Raw genomic sequence first — 22,563 nt, forward strand, 5'->3', positions numbered from 1 at the left:
AATGATAACGATATAAGTAATAATAATAACATAATAATGATAGTAATAATGATATGATAATACTAATACTGGTAATAGTAATAACTAATAAAAGAAATAATATTAATACGATATAATATAATATACTATTGTACGGAAATACCCCGCCTATCTTTCTACTAAAAATGAAAAATTATTTTTTGAATTGTGTCGTCAAAGATGTCCTATGTAACCGTGTGTCTGTGGGATTGTCCCGTGGAAATCAACCCTGCGCCTCATCGAGATATGAGAACCTCTTTAAGAAAAAAAAAAAAAAAAACCTCCTCTCTATTATAAGAGTATAAACTGAATTCATCGGTGTTTATCGGTATTGAGTAAATGAAATAATTAAAGAGAAAAAAAAAAATAAAAAAAGACGTATAAAAATTTAGAAGTCAAGTTCTATGGTTTTGGTACGAGACAAAATATAAAGGGAGGAGAGGAGAGAAAAAAAGAGAGTAACAAAAAATTGACATAGAAAGTAAAGCTAAGAAATGAGAGAATGAGACGATGCGATATAATACGTACGTATAAATAGAAACGTAAAATAGAGAAATAGCGAGCCAACGTGCGAGCCACGTCGCTCAACCACGTTGTGTTCCAGGTAGTTGTACGGATGAATTTAAAGCAAAAAAAATATACATAATCATAATTAACAAAGTAAACGTACACTAGACGAGTTAAACGAGGAATTTTAGTAAAACGGTATTAAGACTTGTGTGCTAGGTGAACCTTAAACAATAAATGAAAAAAAAAATTGATAAAAAAGCCGCTGTACATATCCGTTGTGTATAGCCAGTGTGTCGCAAACCCACGCAAGTATAGTAGATTCGCGTCCACGTTCTAAGAAACAATGCATTTTTCTACGAAGTAACGGAAAGTGATGGTTAAACGACGTGCGTTTTCGAATTTATAAAACGATTCTTTTGTTTATCGCTTAACGATCGATCGTCACGTCCGAAATTCAAAACATTTTCAAACCGTTTTTGTTTTTGTTTCGTTTTTCGAAATGCGGCGACAATTCCATTTCCATTCGAATTGTCTCCGTTTTCGTACGTCGTTAGATCGTTATCGCGATTTTTTTTTTCATTCTCGAATCTGATTGATGAGATAAAGCCCGGGGTAACACGAGGCATATCAGTCTGTGATCCACTGTTTTTCGATATTTCCTCGATACACAAACTTTATATATCGTAACTTTAACACGGGTTTTTACATTCATTCCTACTTTTCGAAGTCATTTAGCATTGAGCCATAAGCAACTCCGGGCTTGACTCTCACCGCACATTACGATCAACATCAGGTCTCTTTTCGCGTAGCAAAAATTCTTAATTTTTTCATTGTTTTTCATTATACATTTTGACGATCGTTTCCCTCTCGAGAATATTGTATCGATATTTAAAGAGAGACACGTATTCATAAACGACGCTTGTCTGATTTGTCCGTTAACTCGCCGTTACCTGTCATTCGCAATGTAATAGCGTTTTAGATACTCGGCATGCAATCCAAATGGTTTGTGTAAGCTCTCGAAATCGTGAGGGAGCCGACAGATACCACGAAAGGGAAAAAGACACGTTTCTATGTGTATTCGTTTATGCGCGAAATAATAGGGGAAAGAGAATAAGAGAAAGAAGAAACGGAAATATGATATGTTTAAAAAGGTCCTGCGTACTCGAGTTAACTTTACGCTTAGCGCATGGTCACCTTTGAGCGAAACAGCACCGTGAGAATTATGCTTCTAGAAATTAGCACGTTAATTTTTTAAATATTATATATTATATAACTATATTATACAATTACAAAATTTGTCCTGAACTCAAGAATTTTTTCAATTTGATTTGATTCGATTTTATCCATCTATCGTTGAATGGATCTTCCCAATTTTTACAGAGAGATCGCAAAATTCTCGCGGAAGCTTTATCCCGTGGCAAAGTGCGAAATTAATTGTTACGCTCGACACGAATCTTCGCCGTCGACGGGAAACCGTCCGCTGTGACTCGGTTGGAAGGCGAACCGCGATCGGCACGCGACTAAAAGAAAGCAATACTTCGTAACTATCGTGTATGTCTAAAAGAAAAAAGATCTAATGTGACTGATGAGAGAAAGAGAGGGAGAGATAGGAACGAGCGAGAAAGTGTGTAAGGTAAAAAAAGAGAAGCGTTCATGTGACGAATGTAGTGAGTGAGTGAGAAAGAATGAGCGAGAGCTATTATAGTAAATTAATATATAAACCGAGTTATGTTAAATGATAGCTGAAGGGAAATTCGTGCGCGTTTTTATAGTTTCTTTATTCTTCATTTACAGCGAACGAATTCTTTCTCAAAGACTTCGTGTCGCCATAATAAACGGCCAAGAGAAAATATTTGTTCGTGATCGGTGTCTCGTTGTGTTTTTCTTCTTTTTTTCCACGTGACACGTAGAAACAATGATCGATTTTTACGTGTCTTCTTGTACATATGCATGTATGAAACTGCACACGTTTGATAGAACAATTCGATACGTTTTATATATATATATATATTTTTTCTTTTTTAATTTGACATTATCGATTACTGTGAAGGAATCTCGGCTAGCGTGTTTCCGTAAAATGGTAATCGAAATGACGATGCTTTTTCTATTGCTCATGACGAAATAAAAAAATCGGCGAATCAAGCGAATCGGACATACGCGACATCGATATTGACGATTTTTTTAAAATCTCCGCAAAATATTAACGCAGCGATAATTTTTTATACAAAGAGGCACATCATCCACGAAAAAAAAAACCAATCAATTTCGAATAATAGTGCCCTTTACACGTACTTTCGTATCTGAGAAAGAATTGATTTAAAAACGATATGAAAAAAAAAAAAAAAGAAGAAGACAAAACAAAAAAGAAAAAATGAATTAAAAACAAGAATGATTCCTTCCTTCGATGATTCGTAATTGGCGAGCGCGAAATATTGGATAAATACAATTAGAAGGAAGGTTCCATGGGACGCCTTTTCGAGCCGCGTTTTACGGGCGCTGATTGCAGTTCGTCCGTTTTTCTGTAATTTTTTCCGTTTTGTCCTTTCGTGAAGAATTGTACATATTAATTATTGCGATCATTATGTAAATATATCTCTTCGACAACACAAAAAAAAAAATAAGAAAACACATACACAACACGCGTAGTCTGTCCGCGCGAGGTTTATTTTAAAGACTACATCATTATATAATGATTACCATGTAATGATATTTAATTGATAAGGTAACATATATTCTATACTCTTACACGCTAAGTACTCAATAAATATATCTATAAAATTTCCCCGTGTTTGTGATTGTCTGCCCTTTAACCCATCCTGTCGATCCCATCGTATTCGTGGCGTCTGAACCCATCAATAGCCAATTCTGTCAAAACCGATTGTTTCACATCCTTTGTCATCCATATTGTTTTTTTTTTATTTCTAAAATTCGTGTTCGGGTCCGTTTATACGACACGTCCGTTAAATGTTCTTACACCTCGCCTTTCTTGTCTCTACCTGTCGTACAATTTCTTCCCATGACAATAGCGAGAGGCTTTTAGACGTAAGTGTATAAATAAATATTTATATAAATATATAGATATAAATGTATCTGAGGTGCTCTCGCTACAAGTCCGAAGGTCTGAAGAAGTACCTATGAATGCGTGTTGTGATAAAAGTTGTTTTTTTGCTAACGAATAATGATGAGAGATTAAATTAAAGACTTTTAGTAACATCACTGACAGAGTTGTCATTGTTTATTTCTCTCTCTCTTTTGTACAAATCCGTAATCTTTGATTCTTTGCGTGTCCAATAAAATTCATATCCCTCCTTTAGACTTTGTACCTGTCACAGTACACGCGCATCCTTTGCAACAATGAAGCTAAATTATCAAAAGAACACATAAATTTTTTTTAATTTACTCAGTTTTTTGTAACAAAATACAAAATACGTACGATGCACAGTTGAGGAATTATAGTATTTTTATATCAGTCTCGTCTAAGTTTCCACTCACATTCATGTTTCCATTGTCGAAACCATGCTTCACTCTGGAAAAATTAGAAAATAAAACGAAAGAAAGATTAACAAAAGTAGAAAAAATGATATTCTGCTTGATTAACCGTGTTGAAGTAGTAATGAGTCGAGGAGAGATTAGGAGATGGAATCTAATGCTTAATGATTGAAAAGTAAATTCTAATTGTTAATAGTTCCTACCGATCGACTGTTTTATAATCTTTATTGATGAGAAATAAATTTTACATGAATTTGATATATTTTTGTACATTATTTATTACGGAACAATGTTTTTTTTTTTATATTTCGGATCTTACAATTTATATATTTTCTGAAATATTTACAATGGTCGTGCAATTGCTTGCTTATTTTACAAAGATGAATTAAAAAAAAAGATTCATATAGTTTTTTATATTTTTAAGTTATGAAAATTTGATCGTCATACGATCGAATTTTTATATTTTATTTTTGTACAATATACGTACAATGTGTACATTTTTTTTATTTTACAATGGTACAATATTTTGTACATATTTTTTTTTATAAATTTCTATATTATATTCTAATAGCAATAAAACGCACCAACTTTTCATAAAATAAAAGTTCTTTTTTGTTGAGCAATATGCTATATTTGTAAGATATAATTTGATAATCTCATAAAATCTTTTCAAAAATTTATTATCATAGAAATTTTGATATTAATACATAATTACACGATTGAATAAGATTTTAAAATTAAGAAATAAACTATTCCAATATAATATCTCTTTTGATCTATATCACTATTTCTTTTCTTTCCACGTTATTTTAAAAGCAAAATTATTTTGCCAATAAAAATAAAGAATTTATAAAGATTTTAAAGAATAAAAAAAATACAACATATATAAGTATAACTTATATAAATATCATAAATAATATAATTTCAATAAATATGATTTTTTGTCTCTTTTTTTGAAATATTGTATTTAATATTTTCTAATCTACTTTTTCCCTCTGGATTTTTTATTTATTAAATAAAATAAAAGTTTTTTCTTGACAAGCTTATTTAATTATTTCTATTAAAGCAACTTGCTTACGAAATATTTTAATATATTTTAATATGTAAATTTAAAATTTACGAAATAGTATTATTTCATAATTGATAAAAGATTTTATAAACGATATATAGAATACATTAGTGTACATTTTCAGAAAAAGTCACTGACAATAAATATATTATATAGAACGCAATTAAATTACGTAAGGTGAAAACTTAAATTGACTAGTTGAAATGAGGAAGTGGAATGACAAAAGAAATAGTATAATAAGCTCCTATCAGTTCTCATATCAGTTTAAAAATTCCTACACATATAATACAATCAAATATTTTAGTACGGATTATCCGAATTGAACTTTTAAAACAATTTACATATCATATCTAATTTTTTAAATCATATATTTCAATTTATATTAATACATATAAATTCAAATTAGAATTTTTTTTTATTATCAGTATTTATTTTTATTATATAAAATGAAAAATTATTTGTTATGTTTGCACTATATTAAATTTTTATTAATTCGGATAATCACAATTTATATGCATATATGCATTTTAAAATGGATATTTAAATTAAAATACATTATTTAGTAAATGTCATACAGTCATAAAAAATGAGTCATTCAGATATAATTAATTAAAGTAGAGACTATTAAATTGTTATATATATAGTAAAAAAAAATTGTGTGGAAGAATTATTATTAAGTGTTACATAAATTATGTAAATCTTTCAATACAGAAAAAATGGCATTTTATATCTTATTATATCTTTACATCATCTATGATGGCAAATATTCTAATCATATAAAACAAGTTATTTATAATGCTGCAATCTGAATGCAATATTAATATCGAAATAGGATTAAAATTTTAATCACAACTTGGATTGGAATCATATACTTCTAATAGAATTCGTTGTTACAAATAACAAATATAATAACGGCTATGTGTAGAAAAATACAAACAGATATTTGTTTACATGAATAAATCATTAATTTTATAGAAACACAATGGTGTCTTAAGTGCAATTTAATTAACCTATTGCAATATTACTTACTCGAGGCCTAGGCCCCAATTGATACCTTGAACGAGAAACAAAATTAATGGTTGCCAAGCAACTAACCATCTAATCCAGTCTAGTAGTTGACCATATAAAACATGAGGTCGTTCCCATCTTTATATATTATTAAGGAATATATAAATATATAAATAAAAATTTACAATTATAATTTTTTTTATAAAAGATATGATTTAATAAAGGATACGGATTGTAAAACATTTTCTTTAAATCGACTTTTTCTTTGCAATATGGACACGTTTGTTTTTTTCCTACAATGCACCATCCTCTGATACAAAATTCATGAAATACATGTTCACAACTAAGTTTGTATGTGTTTTCAATAACACCAGGTTCATTTTCTGATACCAAGAGTCTATTACCACATACTGCACACACTCCAGGCTCTAAAGTCCTTGTTGGCATATGACCTGGTACATAGTACTGCAAATTATTTAATATATTGCATTTTTTATTTTGTACATAAGATAAATCATTATTTAATTACTTTATACATACCCCAATATGTGAAGCCATTTTATCTGCACATATTTCTGCAACATCTCTTCCTAATACTCCAAAGTATAAACCATAAAATAATAAAAGCAAACCACAATCCATCCATATTTGTGGTTTAACTTCAAATACTAAATGTAAACCAAAAAATGTGGCTAACATTATAATGTAACTTATTATACCCAATACATAACTTAATTTATATATAAAAAGAAACCATTTATACACCAATCTAAAATAATAGAAATTTAGTAAAATATTAAATTCATACATATTTTTAATTTATTAAGTTGCATAAAAAACATATTCAATAAATAAAAGTAGATTGTAAAAGTACCTTGGTGTTGTACCTGCTATAGGTTTTTGAACAGCTTTTCTAACTATTAATCCTGTTATACAAGATGTTACTAACCAAAAAAATATAAACCTCCACCAATGATTTTTTAAACTTAATCCAAATGGAATAATCCACATAGCAATTAAGGTAACAAGCTAAGAAAACATTTAATCTTTCAGATAAACTAAAATTTAATTAATAATAATTAGTTAATAAACATTAATTTGTAATTTACCTGATATGATTTATAATGTATTTTCTTCCATTCAACTAATACAATTTGTGCTACTAATAATGTTCCTAGTAAAATAAGAAGCATTTCTGCATGCATAGATTCATGTCCCTGATGTTGTTCGTGCATTTTTATGTGTTGCACTCTGGAATATTAAAATATTTCTTTTGTAACTAAACTGTTATAACAATAGATATTTTTTTAAATTGATATTTACCTCCATTTTTCTTCTACAGTCATCTCATCTTCACTCTATAATAAAATATATATTTATTTAAAAAAATATTATAATAAATACAATTCATTGTTTCACAATAAATAATAATAACAATAATAATAATAATAATAATAATAATAATAATAATACTAATAATAATAATAAATTCGAAAAATGTTATAATAAATACAATTCATTGTTTCACAATAAGTAATAATAATAATAATAGTAAATTTGAATGAGTGATAGTAATTATAAAAAAAAAAGCATAATATTTACTCAGGTATATAAATTCATATTCTTATATTAAAATAAATAAGTCCTTGGAGGTTATATTAGCGTAAGCATGGCTTACGTGTACATTACTATTTTACATAATATCAATATATATTTTTTTTAATAATATTATACCTTATTTGGGAGTACGTGTGAATGCATATTTAATAGTTTATTAAACTATCACTTATAAAATAGATTTTAATAAATTGACATAATATAGCAAAGATTCTTTGGAGACATTGTAAAGTACTATTCACAATGGTGCAAGTCTGATATATTCACAATTAATAATAATAAATTTTGTTTAATCTTAATAAAAATAAAATATTCATATAAAAAATAATAAGCAAGATTGTATTTTTATAAAATATATCATTATCAAATTATTAAATAAAACAAAAAGTCTAAAAAGTAATTTAATTTCAAAAACTAAGAGTATATATATTTTTTTTTAATTTTTCGCGCTGAAAATCATTTTCTCAGCCATATTGATGACGTTACAAATATTGAACTGACTATTGAAAAACTGTTATTCAACTTGTGAAAATTATATTTGATAAATATAATAATATAAAACTTGCAAGAATATCAAAATAAGTAAATAATTTGTTAAAATTAATTAATTAAATTATAAAAATCTTTATAATAAAATAATAAATATTAATAATATTTACATTTTAAAGATATTCTTAAATCTAATATGATATATCATTTTATATAGAATATAAATTCATGTAAAGCCAAATTCGTTTAATAATATTTGATAACTTGTAAATTATATTATTTTATATAAATTAATCACATCGCATAACAAATATTTAATTTAAATTGTACGCGCAATTCTGATTCGTCACAAATTTCTCGAACGAATGTGAATCGGCCTATCCATCTACCAATACCCAATGTTCGTACGAATTCGTAATAGTTCGAATGATTTCGGAGTTAAACCACGCCCATTGCTGCTGGTCAGAGAGGGAAGCTGGTAATTCACTCTACGAAGCAGCAATATGAGCGTTTATACCGTTTCTTGAGAAAACGCGCGACGTGACGAAATTCCACAGTCGTAAAATCGCGCGTCGAAAGTGTCATCCGATCGCGCGCCGTTTGCGGATTGAGTGAGTGATATAGTGTCGTGATTGGTTTCGTTTCGTACACCGGAATACGATTTTTGGTTAGTTTCCAAGCTTCGAAAGGATATCGCCGCTCGTCGGTTCATTTGCCTCGAGGAATTGCTTTCAGTGAGTAAGAATATAGCATATAGAAACAGCGTATGTTTCGCGAAGGTTTTTTATGCTTGTCAAATTATTGCACATATTGCCAACAGATTGTACGAGGATTATCGTCAATAAACTCACATGTCGCATCTTGTATGAAAGGTTACATATAGAAGTGTATTCAGACAATTTCGCGTAATCTGACAAAAACGAATTTTAGTACCAATGTAAATTTAAAAAAATTATTTAGTAAACAAACATGTTTTGTACATTTAATATCTTATCAAATATTGCTATTTCGAATTATATTTTTTTTTGTCATCCATCGTTTCTATTATTTTAAACGATAACTTTCAAATAGAATTAAATTAAATAATATGAATTAAATTTTAGATATTTTAAGCTTTTAAGTAATATTTTGCTGTAAAATATATATTAATTGACAGTTCTTTTCGAATAAATTTTTCGTGAATAAAACATTAACCTCTGAAAGAAACTACTATTCTTCTCTCTTGTAATCTAATCATACAAGTTATCTAGTAGGAAATTCTTTTTTAGTTCATCTTCTTTAACAGGTAGTTTTGATATGTCGGAAAAGTGTTGTCAATACGTAATACTTTGGCAAAGAAATAGAGATGAATTAGGTCGATAGTTTTACTTTTGGTTTCTACCTGATTGCTAGATCAAATAACGAATTATAAATCACATTTATTTGTTTCTACGTTTCTAGAATTTTTCTCTAGAAAACGTATATGTTATCTTGTCTATCTTATTATTTGTCATAATTTAAATGTCAACTTAAATCAACAATCGGTATCTTAAAATGACGTATTCTGATTTAATTAATATAGGTTATAATTCATATTATATACTAGTATGCGACTAGTATAATATTAAACAAAAATAATAATTATTTGAAAAAATATATAAAGATTAATTTGATAATTATTTAATTAGTAGTCAAATAGGAAAAAAATAATATTAATTGAAGTCAAATTTAATTTAATTCATATCCTCAAAAAATGTTGAATGTAAGTTACGTTCTATTTTATATTGAATCAGTCAAAGAACTCGAAAGGAGCAAAATCCTCATAGCTAGACTGTTTGGATGTTGTATAAATTGGCGGCTATCCAAGTTTCCGTACTCTCACCACGTTCTCGTCTTTAGGGTTCGCGCTATCACATTCCTTGTTCAGTATACGTACTGTACTGTTTTTCCGCATGATTTTGTGTAAACTACTTTTACCGACTGATACATAATATTTGAACGTTACTTGTAAACAGATAATGACCTCAGTAACGGTTTTTTTAAAAATAGAATTGTAAATAAAAATAGAAATATAAACACCGGAGAATTTAAATTCTTAAATTTTTACAAAATAATGTTTCCTTGAATATTTAAAATGCATTTAGATTAAAATAAATTATTTATAAAACATTATACAAGCAAATATTCATTTCGTTTTGTTTTTACGTTAACATGATCACAACGTTATATTATTTCTTCATTAATTTTGAATTAAATTGAATTAATTTATATAGCATGATACAATTCTAAATTGTTTTTATTAAGATCATAATTATCATTCGATTTCGAAATTATTACGATATTAAATAAAATATTAAAAAAATAAAAAATTATATTAAATAATTCTTTAAATATCGATTATATTATTATTTTATATATTATTTGAATAAATTGATAAATTATAATTAATATTCTTATGAATTTTTTTCTTCGTAATTATTAATCAAGAAAAATTGAAAAAACTAAAATATAATTTTTCAAAATAGATAAATTTTCAAACGAATCATTTCAAATTAACTACATTTTTTTTTTTTCATTAAATTCTTTTAATGATACAAGATCAAACTATTCATCGATTAGAAATTTGAAAGCAATATCGTGAGCATGAAAGTGAATATCATGTGCGGGATATGTAAGTACATCGAAACGGTCATTGCGGTTTGCTTGTGGTAATAGAATCCTGGAAATGAGTTAGAGACACGTAGATATATTGTTATGAATCACGGTACTATGTTTACTATATGAAAAGATACATATTAACCATTGACGAAACCATGATCATTTGGTATTATTTCAAACAACTATGTATGTATTTTCAAAATATTAATTGTCATCAAACTATTTGATGATTTAATTTAAATAATTATAGTTATTTTTCAATTATTTTTTAATATAAGTGCATTAAGAGATAAAATTTTACGTAACGTAATTATTATCTTTAAAAACAAATTTTTTTTTTAATATAATGTAATAATATTCTATAATATATAATAATTATATATTATTATATTATTATATTATTTATATTATAATCTTTTTGATATAATTAATGCTTTTTTATTACATATTGATGTATCCTTCCCGAATTTCTTCCATCTCATTTATCATTTCTCGCATAAATCCACCTTAGAAAGCCCACCTGTTGAAATCGATCTCTCATTCCATAGCTACGTATAAACCCATAAAAAGTGAAAATCTAACATAAAGAACTTATTGACTTCTTGCATGCTCTTTTAAACATAAATTTAATTTTATCGATCTAATTAGCTCTACTTTGATATTTTCTTTGCTTTCGATAAGCTTTCTTTTACTTTCTTTAGATATTTTTAATCTTATATAATATGTCCCTAAAATGCAATATAAATAAAAATATTTATAAAAATGTACGATTAATGAAGCGATTGAAACAAATCTATACGAGTTACAAAAAGTAAAAAGTTATGAAAAAAATCACAAGTTGAAGATCAGATAAAATATTATTTATGATATAAATATGCATTGTCATTTCACAATGTGAGAAAACAAGAAAGAATTATTGTATTCAGATTATATTCATACATATTGATTCATTTGACATTTTTACCATAGATAATATATACATTAAATTGTATAAAAAATTATTAACATTCGAATAGTCGCCATTTTTGATCTATATTAAATTAATATTTAGACATTATGAAATAAAATGAATATTGTATCATACCTTATATCGTATGATATTTGAAATATCAACAATTTATTTACAATTTAAAATTTATAAATTACAATTGATAAATTAACAGCTAACTGTTATAAATTATTTTTAAATATTTAATTTTATTTATTCCTTTATATTTTTTTATAATAATTTAGGATTTTCGAATTACGTCATACAATGCGATTTTTCGAGTTACGCCATTAATGAAATTTAAGATATTAAAGTTGCCAATCGATCGCTGTTTCGCGTGACGATAATTTTTAGACACTCTGTACATACTCGAATCACGTAACACGTATTAACTATCCGAAAGGACGTTACGTGAGTAATGTTGAGCGCGACCGCGAATGGAACGTCTGATGGTATGCGGAGTTATTCTAGCGTTAACGTTACCACTAATTCCCCTAGGATTCCACTTTTTTCGATCGATCGAAATGATTCGCCTAGGGGAGAAAGATCACGAATCACGAGCCGCGCTCAACAATTAAACGTACCAACAAAATCTCATTTCTCTTTCTCACAGATACGTTCTCCTTCATAAGCGGGAGAAAGATCGTTGTCAATGTTGGAAAGTGAAAAGCAGATTCGCTGTTACGATCGAATTTTACTTTGCCAGGGCCTCGATCACACGCCATGACGCATACAATCGTGATGACTATCGTGACGTGATTATTTAGCGACAGAAAAATTTTTCACATTTTTTTTCGCGTGAAAATATCTAATATATATATATCTAGTAATATATCCCTAGGAATTTTAGTATTTTTTCTTTAGAGAGTTTATATTATTACATACATATTATATTCACATATTTTATTTTGATAAATTAATCTTAGTTAAGTGTGCAAGATTTATTATCAAGTATAATAAAATATTTTTAAATTATTGATTTTGACTTCCGTTTTTAATATTAATATAAGATAATAATATTCGATATAAAATATTTACGAGGTAAATTCGTGACACTAGTATATTACACAAAAGCGTGCAATGAAGTAATAATTCAAAGAATGCGGAACATTTGTGCGATTAGCACCTATGAAGTCATTAAATGCCAACCACCAATCGCTATCGCGATTGGCTACTTTCCATTCAAAACTTATTCGAATTATTTGACATATAATATTTTGTTTATCGAATAAAATGTAAAATATAATTACTTTCGTTTTCGATCGTGATTTATTTGTATTTTTTTTTTTTATCGATGACTATGTGAAAAATGTTTGTCATTGCGTAATGATACCAATACAGATTTATTCCACGTACATTTCCTTTTTTTCTTTATATGGCGTGATGCATGTATCGTGTACTGCTTACATGCAAAAAATTAATTTTTCCGTTTTTAGAAAGATACGAAGAAAAAAATGATAATCAAGAAAAGAAGTAAAAAAAACTTCTATTCCGATCTGTAAAGAAAATTGGCACGAGAAAGTTTAAACCAGTAATGTTAATTCTAACGAATTCTATATTTCTATTTTGATAAAACTGGTATTTTCTGGATCACTTGGTAACTTTTAATTCCTGCATAGACTTTACCTGTAACCAGTGTACATATAGTTACTGTTCTCATCAATACAGTGGTTTTCCACTGTTTCCAATTCCAAGTACTTTCCCAGTTTCTCATTTTAAGGATCACTGATTTCTCGGATGGGTAGCCATATACATAAATATATGTATATAAATATATGTATATATGTATGGTCATAGAATATTAAATATGTATTCCTTGTTTTTATACGTGTGAATTTGAATGGATATTTAAATATTCTGTCAAAGCAAGTAAACAAGTTGATAATATATTGAATATATATATATATATATATATATATTCATGAGCAAATTTTGTCTTTGAATGGAAAATTCGAATCTGTTAAAATCAATTCGAGCAATGATTAATAATGAATATGGATATAGAAACGAAAATAATACCGAGAAGAAAATTAAGAACTAGGTCGGTATTTTTCCCCCTGTAATTTTTATCTAATCCTCGAAATCAATTATTCAAGAACATATATTTTTCATCGGTTTTCACAGCTGTACATTTCCAAACGGATAATACTTTATTCGTTTAGAAAATGAAAAAACCGTATCGTTTTCCTCAAAACGATTACATTCCTTCAATCCCAACGATTGCTTTTACCAATATTTTCACTCTTTTTTTAACAAATATCTATTACGTTAGATATTATTTTATATAAAAACGATCAGAATATTCCGAAGCCATCAAACAGAACAATTTATCTTATATCTCTTGGCAAACGATATAACGATATAACGATATAAATTTAATTATAAAATTAATCAAAAAGAATTGCTATTCGCAACGAATACACATTTATCACAATAATATTTCCATTATATTTAACATTACAACGACCAATGACTATTATGATATTAGTAGCTTAACTATTAATATTCATTACACTTATAATTACACGTGTATTTATTTATCTTATTTACACATTTCTTTCAAGGCAACTTATCATTTCGTCTTTACTTTTCACATATTCGAATTAAAATCACTTTTCTACAAACGCATTTTGTAGAAAATAATTTGTTCATTTAAAAATCATTTCATCGGCACAAATTCACGCATAAGATTACATAACCTCTAAGGACGAAAGTCCCTAACCTAAAATCGCATCTTATCTTATATTCAACGTGAAACGGAGGATATCCTCGACTTTAGGTCGACTTGTATCACCGCAAAAGTGTATCACCCAAATCAGATCAATGTTACGAAAGCATAAATCCGTGGAAACGATGACATGTCTTTCCGAAGACGGTACGGCTACATACCGAGGAACGAAAGTAGGTTATCCGAATGGAAACGGTGTGTAATGTGTGTGTGTGTGTGTGTGTGTGTGTGTGTGTGTGTATCGTGGCTGTTCGATTTTCTCTTGCAGTTCTTCCTGCTAATCTATTGCACTCTCTCCAAAACGAGCGGCATATCGAAACCTCTATCGATGTGTGAAATTGCTGCTCCTTCGTATATAAGCTCTCGGTCGTTATCGAAACTTATAATTACAGGATGATCTTCGGATGGATCATCCTGTGAAAGCGCGGATACCTTGTTAATTTTAATAAATCGTTTAATTAATCGTTCTAATATATCTCATGGATATTGGATCGATATTGGATCGCAATTTTAAACACATTTTTCACTTTTCATTTATACCTTCAAAAATAAACCAATACTTTTTGTTTGAAATATATATATATATATATACATATAGGAAAAATTGAAATTTTTATTATTTTTTTTTTTTTTTGCTAGAAAAAAAATATAATTTATTTTTTTTTCTCTCCTTTAATTTCTTTTCAATTTTTTTCTTCGTGTTTTCAGAGTTCTAAAAACTAATTATATGAGAGAAAACATATTTACTTTAAAAATATTATATAGATCGAAAAGATAATTAAAGATTTGTTCTTATCGTCTTGATTTAATTTAACAATTCGATAGAAATATTTTCCAATCCGATATATATCATTGAATGAAAAGTTCACGATGGGTCACGGGGCGGAATGTGTTAATAACAGATCATAGACAACAGGGTCGCATCGTAGAATTGTGCCAAGAGAATCGATCGAAACGCAACCGTTTATTTACGGGCCTGCTTTCTGCATAGAAATTGCGATGCACGAAACGAGCCTCGAGTAGAAAGGCAAACGAACGCCAGCCTATATTAGAAGTCACGCGTGAACACCCGTCAATCAAATCCAGTATTAATCCTTCTTGCTTAGGAATTTAACATTTTTAACGCGTGTGATCGCGTGTGCTAGAATAGATCGGGATAATTATCTTATTCTACAATTGAATAACTTTTGAAAACACGAATTAACTTTTTTAGTGCTAACGTCATGTTTAAAAATTAATCTTCTACACGTAACGATTAATTTAAGATTTACCAAAAAAAAAAAAAAAAAAAGAAGAAGAAATATAATGAAATATAGAATAAATGAAAAATATATATCTTCTTTTTATATATATATATATATATATATTTTTAATTGAAAAAATAACAGAGGAAACGGTAGAAAAACGGTGTAAAAGTGTATTTCTATATTTAATTTCGCTTTGACGATGGAAATAAGCGACTTATCGAAAGTTTTTCGTAGAAGAACAAGGAGAGAGAAGGAGAGAGTGAAAAGAATAAAAGGAATAAACGATAAACTCTTTCATCTTCCGTACGACCTTTGTTCCTATTCAATTTCGCTACAATCCTCATTATAACTTTCTAAACACGAATAATTCCGTTCCATCAGCTTCTTTAGTGTATCCATTGTGCTCGATTAATTGGTCCACGAGCATAAAAAAAAAAAAAAGACGATCAATCAATTGCCAAAGTGTAAAAATAGAAATTATCACGGGTAATTGTATCGAGGCGGAAATATAATTTCATCCAGGGTTAATTGGATTAATGACATAATTTATATACAAGAGAGCGAGAACTTGATCGATCATACGTTCGAAAAATAATTCGAACGTAATAGGCGATCGATGATGGTCGATTAGTTCATCGAGCTAACGAATTTTCTGCTTCATCAGCGACACCATCGTGTGCATGATTTAACATTAATGAGAAAACGAGTAGGAGATGTATCTTCGTGTTTCCCTTCTTCCTTCTTTTCTTAATTCTCCCTTGTTCCCCTTCTCTCTTGATTTCACTCCTCAATCTTATCTGTGTCACACGGCAATAAAAATTACAAAATTGTTGCGACCATTGTTGGAGAGAAAAATAGAAAATATTCAATTTATTTGAATATTTTCATCATCTGGTAATTGAGAAAATAATGAACGGATAAGACTATTTTATTATTCAACATCTGAATCTGATATTCGTGTATTTTTAATACATTGTTACGTTGTTTTCATGTTCAAATAATGTTGATAAATTATGTGAGAATGGAAACCTTTTATTCACGCGTATATGTATATCAAATGGTAGGATATGTTTACGATAGCCAGATTCTATCTTATGATTCTGTAAATACATATAAATTAATATATATATATATATTATTTTAATTCGAAAAAAAATGTAAATATATCTATTTACATCGATAAGAATTTCCTTGCAAAAAATAATCAAAAAATAAACCGAATACCCATCGTCGTCTCTCGAGAGATATTCGATGTTATTGTTATATATAACACGAGTATTATATAAATCGTAGATTTGCAATTACAAAATTGAGACATCATTTGTCACGCTTATATTAATTTCCTCTTTGTCATTATTGATCCCGCTAACCTTATTTACAGTATACCTTGGAATTCAATTCGAAATTCTTGCCGCCATATTGCGCTGGATAATCGATTATTATCCGATATTTCAAAGGTTATATATCGAGTGTAAAGGCCAACGTTTCCCCCATCATAGTTATATTCGTCAAAGGCGAACAATTATTCATTCACGTTCCTCCTCATTCGTATCCATTGTAGTACCGATTACGGGAAGAATAGGACGTAATAAAGACACTCCTTCTCCCTCTCTCTCTCTCTCTCTAACTCATCCTTCGATCCTTATTTTCTCATCTTGATCACATCTCGTATCTACTACGAATTAGAGATTGAAATCTTGGATGTAAGGTTAAACAGGAAATTCAACGTACGTGGAAAAAGATTAAGCAACAATTACTGTTATTAAGGCACGATTTATTCGTTCTTTATTTTATTCGTACGTGAAATGACTTTTTAAAAATTCAACTCGCGAGTTTAATGAAACGGTTTCTCGTTAAACGATAGAAAATATAAAGGGATACACGTAGGATGAGTTACGACCACGGGTCTTTTCTTCTCCACATTCTTCTGTCTATCTGCTCAAGGCAGGGAATCACAAACGAAACGTGAAACGTAGAGGAGAGAAAGAAGGAGGAAAAATTAATTAAAAGTTGCACGAGTATCAGCGATTAGCAAGAAGGCTCGTTAATGCACGATAGACATCTCGACTATGCTCCAACGATATCTTAACTGTATATGTATATATATATATATATGATAAAGGAAGAAATTAATGAAATTTGATGAGTCTTCATGCGAAAGTGCAATTATTCGATTGAAATTCTACGTTTTTCTCGCTTTGAAATATGATTTACGATTTTCCGCGAATAATTATGTTTTAATTTGAAAAATATGGAAATATGGGATGGAATAATTATTTATTAACCTTTCGTAGAATGACATAAGATGAAAGGGGATATTAATGGAATTTGATTAATGGATTTGCATCCGATTGTTTGATCGAAATTTTTGTTTTTTTTTTTTTTTTTTTCGCTTCACAGCACGACCCGTGGTTCTTCGTAATAATAAGTATATTATTATATATCGTTTTCCTTTTAGAAAATGAGGAAAATTAAGGGAATATTGTAGAACGAAATCAGTGGTTCGAAACAAAATTACGCGTACAATTTTAATTATTAATTAACTGGAATAACGTTTCTCTCGAATATTGTAAATATAAAGCAAATAAAATTTCTTGTAAGTTTTCCTTTTTTTATCATAAATCAAAAGTTTTGAATAATAACGTTGCACCAATATAGAATTTATAATAACGCATTTTAACATATTTTCATTTGAGCGTGCCTAGTTTACAAAATAAGACGAGATAATACGAAATTACTTCTGATACTCTTGAACACAACATCAGATTATTTATATATAAAATCTTGATGCAGTTATAATCATCTGTGGATCTTTTAAAAAAAAAATATCAACCATCATTCTTCCTAATAATTTAATAATTATTTCTCTGAAACTTATTCGTCTCCATTGAACCTTCTTCTTTGACTTTAGATTATTCGTATATTCGAATACACGAGAAGAAAGAAAGATCGTAAGAAAGATTGATCGAATCATATTGATCCATAAAAAAAAAAAAATTTCTTTTTTCATTCGAGCCGATTAAATTAAAAGCGTCAAAATTTAACTTGAAACTCACTAAACTCCCTGTGGATTATAACACAACGTATGAAAACGCTTAGCTTCGATTAGCAACGTATACGCTTCCTTCCACCAGTGACAGCGACACGTCACGGAAAATTCATTTAACCGCTCGTTCTTTTTTCTTTTTTTCCGCTAGATAGATAACAGAACGCGTCACGTTCTAATGCCTTTTATCATCGCGTTCTTTAAAAGTCAATTATTCGATATTCCAGCGCTGTTTTATAATTGCGTAATCCCAATGGATCCGTATATCTTCTCCACCGGTTCCTCGGACATTAATTAGGCCTATATTAATTATATTTAACGCTTAACAGAGGCGGGTATCGCCTTCCATATTCGATTTTCGCGGATATACGCGCCGTTAAGTTTTAATGGTTAGCGTGGCACGTGTTCATTCTATTCGTACTATAAACGTATATATTTATTCCCTTATATTTATTTTTCCAACGCTCTTTATTACTTAATCGCGTACACAGAATAATAGAATATTTTCGATCCATTTTTATACATTAGAGTGTATCGTGTATTTTATATATATATAATATAATATATAAATTTTTTTTTTTTATGAATTAATATGGTTCGATCAATCTTTCTTACGATCTTTCTTTCGTGTATCGAATATACGAATATCGAATGATCTAAAGTCAAAGAAGAAGATTCAATGGAGACGAATAAGTTTCAGAGAAATAATTATTAAATTATTAGGAAGAATGATGGTTGATATTTTTTTTTTAAAAGATCCACAAATGATTATAACTGCATCAAGATTTAATAAATAATCTGATAAATAATATATATATATATTATATTATATATTTATATTATATTATATATATATATTATATATACATATCGTTGCTTGTTCAAACAATTTCATTTGATTGATTTGGTCTCTCGATCTGTGTAATGGAGACGAATTTATATGGAGGGAAACGTGGATGGAATTTTTACACGCGTTGTAAAAGTGGTTGGATGGATAATAATCCATCGAGTGCAACGGTGCACAGAAGAATGGTGGAAATGAATGAGAGCATATCTGGCCAGGATGGAATGGGTCAGGAGCAAAAGGGACGGGATTGTTTTTAGTCGTAATAATTATTGTTGTTAATTATTATAAAAGAGAAATATTTGCTCGTTATATACGCTTTTAAAAGAAAAATTATTTCGAGATAATTTGGGATAATAACTGGTTAATTAATTTGTGAAATGGACAAATATAAAAGAAAATTTGTCGTTCAATTTTTCATCGAAAGATGATAAGAAGAAGAAATATCGGAATTTTTTTTTAATAGAAATTATTTTAATAATACGGAAATTATAGCAGAAATTCTTCGAAGCAAGTTGTCACAACGACTGCAAAATTTTATTTGCAATTCTTTCTGCAATTAACACGTTCCATCGTGTTAGCGTAGAACAACTAGCAAAAGTAAAACTTTCACCGGGCATACAAAAATATCCTCTTTGCTATTGAAACAACGAAGAAAGTGCAAATTCCAAACGCTATTTTTATCCAACCGCAATAACGCAAAATCTTTCTCCTGGACATTAAAATCATCTCCTCCTGTTAAAACACTTTCGTCTCGCGCTAATGATAAAGAAACACGCGTGGAGAAGGATTAACAGAAAATTAAAATTTCAACGTCGTTAAAAATTATTTATTTCTCGAAATCGAATTTTCATCTTCTTCTCGTCAATAAAGGAATTTATATTACATTTTTTTTTTTCGATTTGACGATAAAATAAATCGTAAGAGCCATCGTTGTCTCTTAAACGGGCTGCTCAAAAACAAGGGAAAAAGCGGACGAGGCGAGAGATTGGCATGCGTTCGCAACGTGGAAAGATTTCGCCTTGGAGCAACTTTTCTCACTTAACGGGTTCTCTCTTTTAACCTTCGACCTTCCGAACCCTCCTCTATCCAACTCTGAACTTGTCCCAAATTCCATCGATCGTGCGATCGCGATCTCGCGCTAATTAATCTCCGCTGTCGATCCATTTCCGCCCAATAGCACTGTTTCAGAAGCGGATCGTTAACACGGTTGGACGAATCTGATGGAGACTTCTGATCGCCGGAAGGCGAGCTCTTTTTTCGTCGCTACGGTCGATAACGAGGAGAAATTATCTTAATTGATTCAATAATAGTAGCATTTTAGGGGGGGAGGATCGGTGAGTTTTTAAAATTCTCGCGATTTGTTTTTTTCGATTTTCATAATATCGTTAAATTTTGTTGTTGTTGTTTTTATCGTGAAAGTAAGATTTCGATCAGAAAAATTTGTATATTATATATTCATTTTTGCGTGATTTATACGACGAAATAAAATGTTAAATAAGAATATAATTATTAGTTATGTGCACAGTGTTTTAAGGACGAAGCACTTAAAAGGTAGATTTTAATCAACATTTTTTAAGCACGTATAAAATACGCAGTTTTTAAGATTTTTCTCGATTAAAATCTTGTTAAGGAAGAATCACCAAACTAGACAATTTTATTTAACTTTCTTCAAAGTTTTTCATTTTCAAAATTAATCAGAAAAATATTCGACATTATTCATCAGAAAAATATTCATTATTCTCAATATTCTCGAACTTCTCGAATCATGTACGCGATCGATAGCCAATAGCGATACTCGTCTCAGGTCAGAAAGAAAGTATCCGTTTTCATCGGCGCATTGCAAATAAGATTTTAAATGGAGAGGCACAATTCTGCTCGATCACTTCGAAGTTGTAAGAAAAATATATTCAACAAATTCTATGTGGAGGGATCGGATGGATCTTTTTTCACGCCTATTCGAACGAAATTCTTTCCTTTTCTTTTTTTCGACGCGTTGGAAATAAAATATTTATCTTCTCTCGAAAGAAAGGTGATGAAACTATCCGCGAAACTGTTAGTCAGGCTGAAGGCTTTCCTTCAACGTGCGATGTTTTCCGATTAGATTCCAACGTCTCGACTTCATCCGGCCACGGAAATAACTTTTCTTAGATGCGCAAGAAAATATTAACGTTTCTTACACGGACACGGCATTCAACGTAATTTCAGACAGCTTTTTACATCGTTAACGTCCCGCGTTTACCTGAACAACGTTTCATTATTAACTCTGCTACATCATCCGAGTCTTTCTTTACTTAAATTGCATAAACGTTAAAAAAATCGCTTGATTTTGTATCACGTTTCTTTTTCTTCTCCTTCTTCTTCTTCTTCTTTATATTCATATGTAAAATCTTTTCGTTCTGAGAAGATGGAAATATTCAGGGAACAATCGCACGATTAATGAAAATAAATTTTTTTTTTTTCTTACTTAAACTTTATATAAATTTAAGAAAGAATCGTTCCATTTTTTTTTGTTTGCCAAAAATGGAATTAAATGGTGGAATTAAATTGCGAAAAAAGGAATAAGAATTGATAAAAGTAATAAACAGTATAATAATATATACAAGTAATAAAATATCTTTTTTTTATTTTTATATTGTAATACAAAGATAGATATTTCAACGAGAGATTTAAAATTTCTTTGATTAATAATTGCATTAACGAGGTTACAGATTACCAGGTATGTATGCGTGTCTTTGAACGAAAAGAAACGAAAGAAGACTTCTTCCAAGTGGTTCTAACAATTTGTGCGACCTACATTGCAACCGTTACGTAAGATTATGCATGTATTATTATCGGTTCACGCAAAAAAAAAAAAAAAAAAAAAAAAAAAA

At 29.0% G+C, this 22,563-nt stretch overlaps 2 protein-coding genes across 8 annotated transcripts in view; one reads left to right on the forward strand and one right to left on the reverse strand.

Annotated features, from left to right (window-relative positions):
• Positions 1–5: 5 nt before the first annotated feature.
• On the reverse strand, positions 6–7,921 carry LOC122714088 (RING finger protein 121). 2 transcript variants are annotated; one of them, XM_043935121.1, is made up of 9 exons: positions 7,829–7,921; positions 7,418–7,452; positions 7,204–7,345; positions 6,969–7,123; positions 6,635–6,863; positions 6,324–6,559; positions 6,116–6,232; positions 3,962–4,054; positions 6–3,872 (listed from the first exon to the last, which is right to left on the reverse strand). In XM_043935121.1, exons 1-8 carry the CDS (start codon positions 7,853–7,855, stop codon positions 3,979–3,981), a joined length of 1,017 nt encoding a protein of 338 aa, XP_043791056.1. In that variant the 5' UTR covers positions 7,856–7,921; the 3' UTR covers positions 6–3,872; positions 3,962–3,978. The 2 variants fall into 2 exon arrangements, with proteins under 2 accessions (XP_043791056.1, XP_043791048.1); XM_043935113.1 differs by having other exon boundaries at positions 6–3,888.
• Positions 7,922–8,697: 776 nt separating this feature from the next.
• The window catches only part of LOC122712798 (protein kinase C and casein kinase substrate in neurons protein 2), a 55,763-nt gene continuing 41,897 nt past the window's right edge, over positions 8,698–22,563 (forward strand). For 2 of the 6 annotated variants that reach the window (XM_043932726.1, XM_043932736.1), the window contains exon 1: positions 8,701–8,934. The gene's annotated coding sequence lies outside the window, so the exon portion shown is untranslated. Of the gene's footprint in view, positions 8,935–22,563 lie in introns of all 6 variants that reach the window. The other 4 variants (XM_043932753.1, XM_043932711.1, XM_043932744.1 and 1 more) reach the window with 4 other exon arrangements.

Source organism: Apis laboriosa, unplaced genomic scaffold (assembly GCF_014066325.1).
Source record: "Apis laboriosa isolate Shangri-la unplaced genomic scaffold, ASM1406632v1 scaffold112_cov148, whole genome shotgun sequence".
Classification (NCBI taxonomy): Eukaryota; Metazoa; Arthropoda; class Insecta; order Hymenoptera; family Apidae; genus Apis; species Apis laboriosa.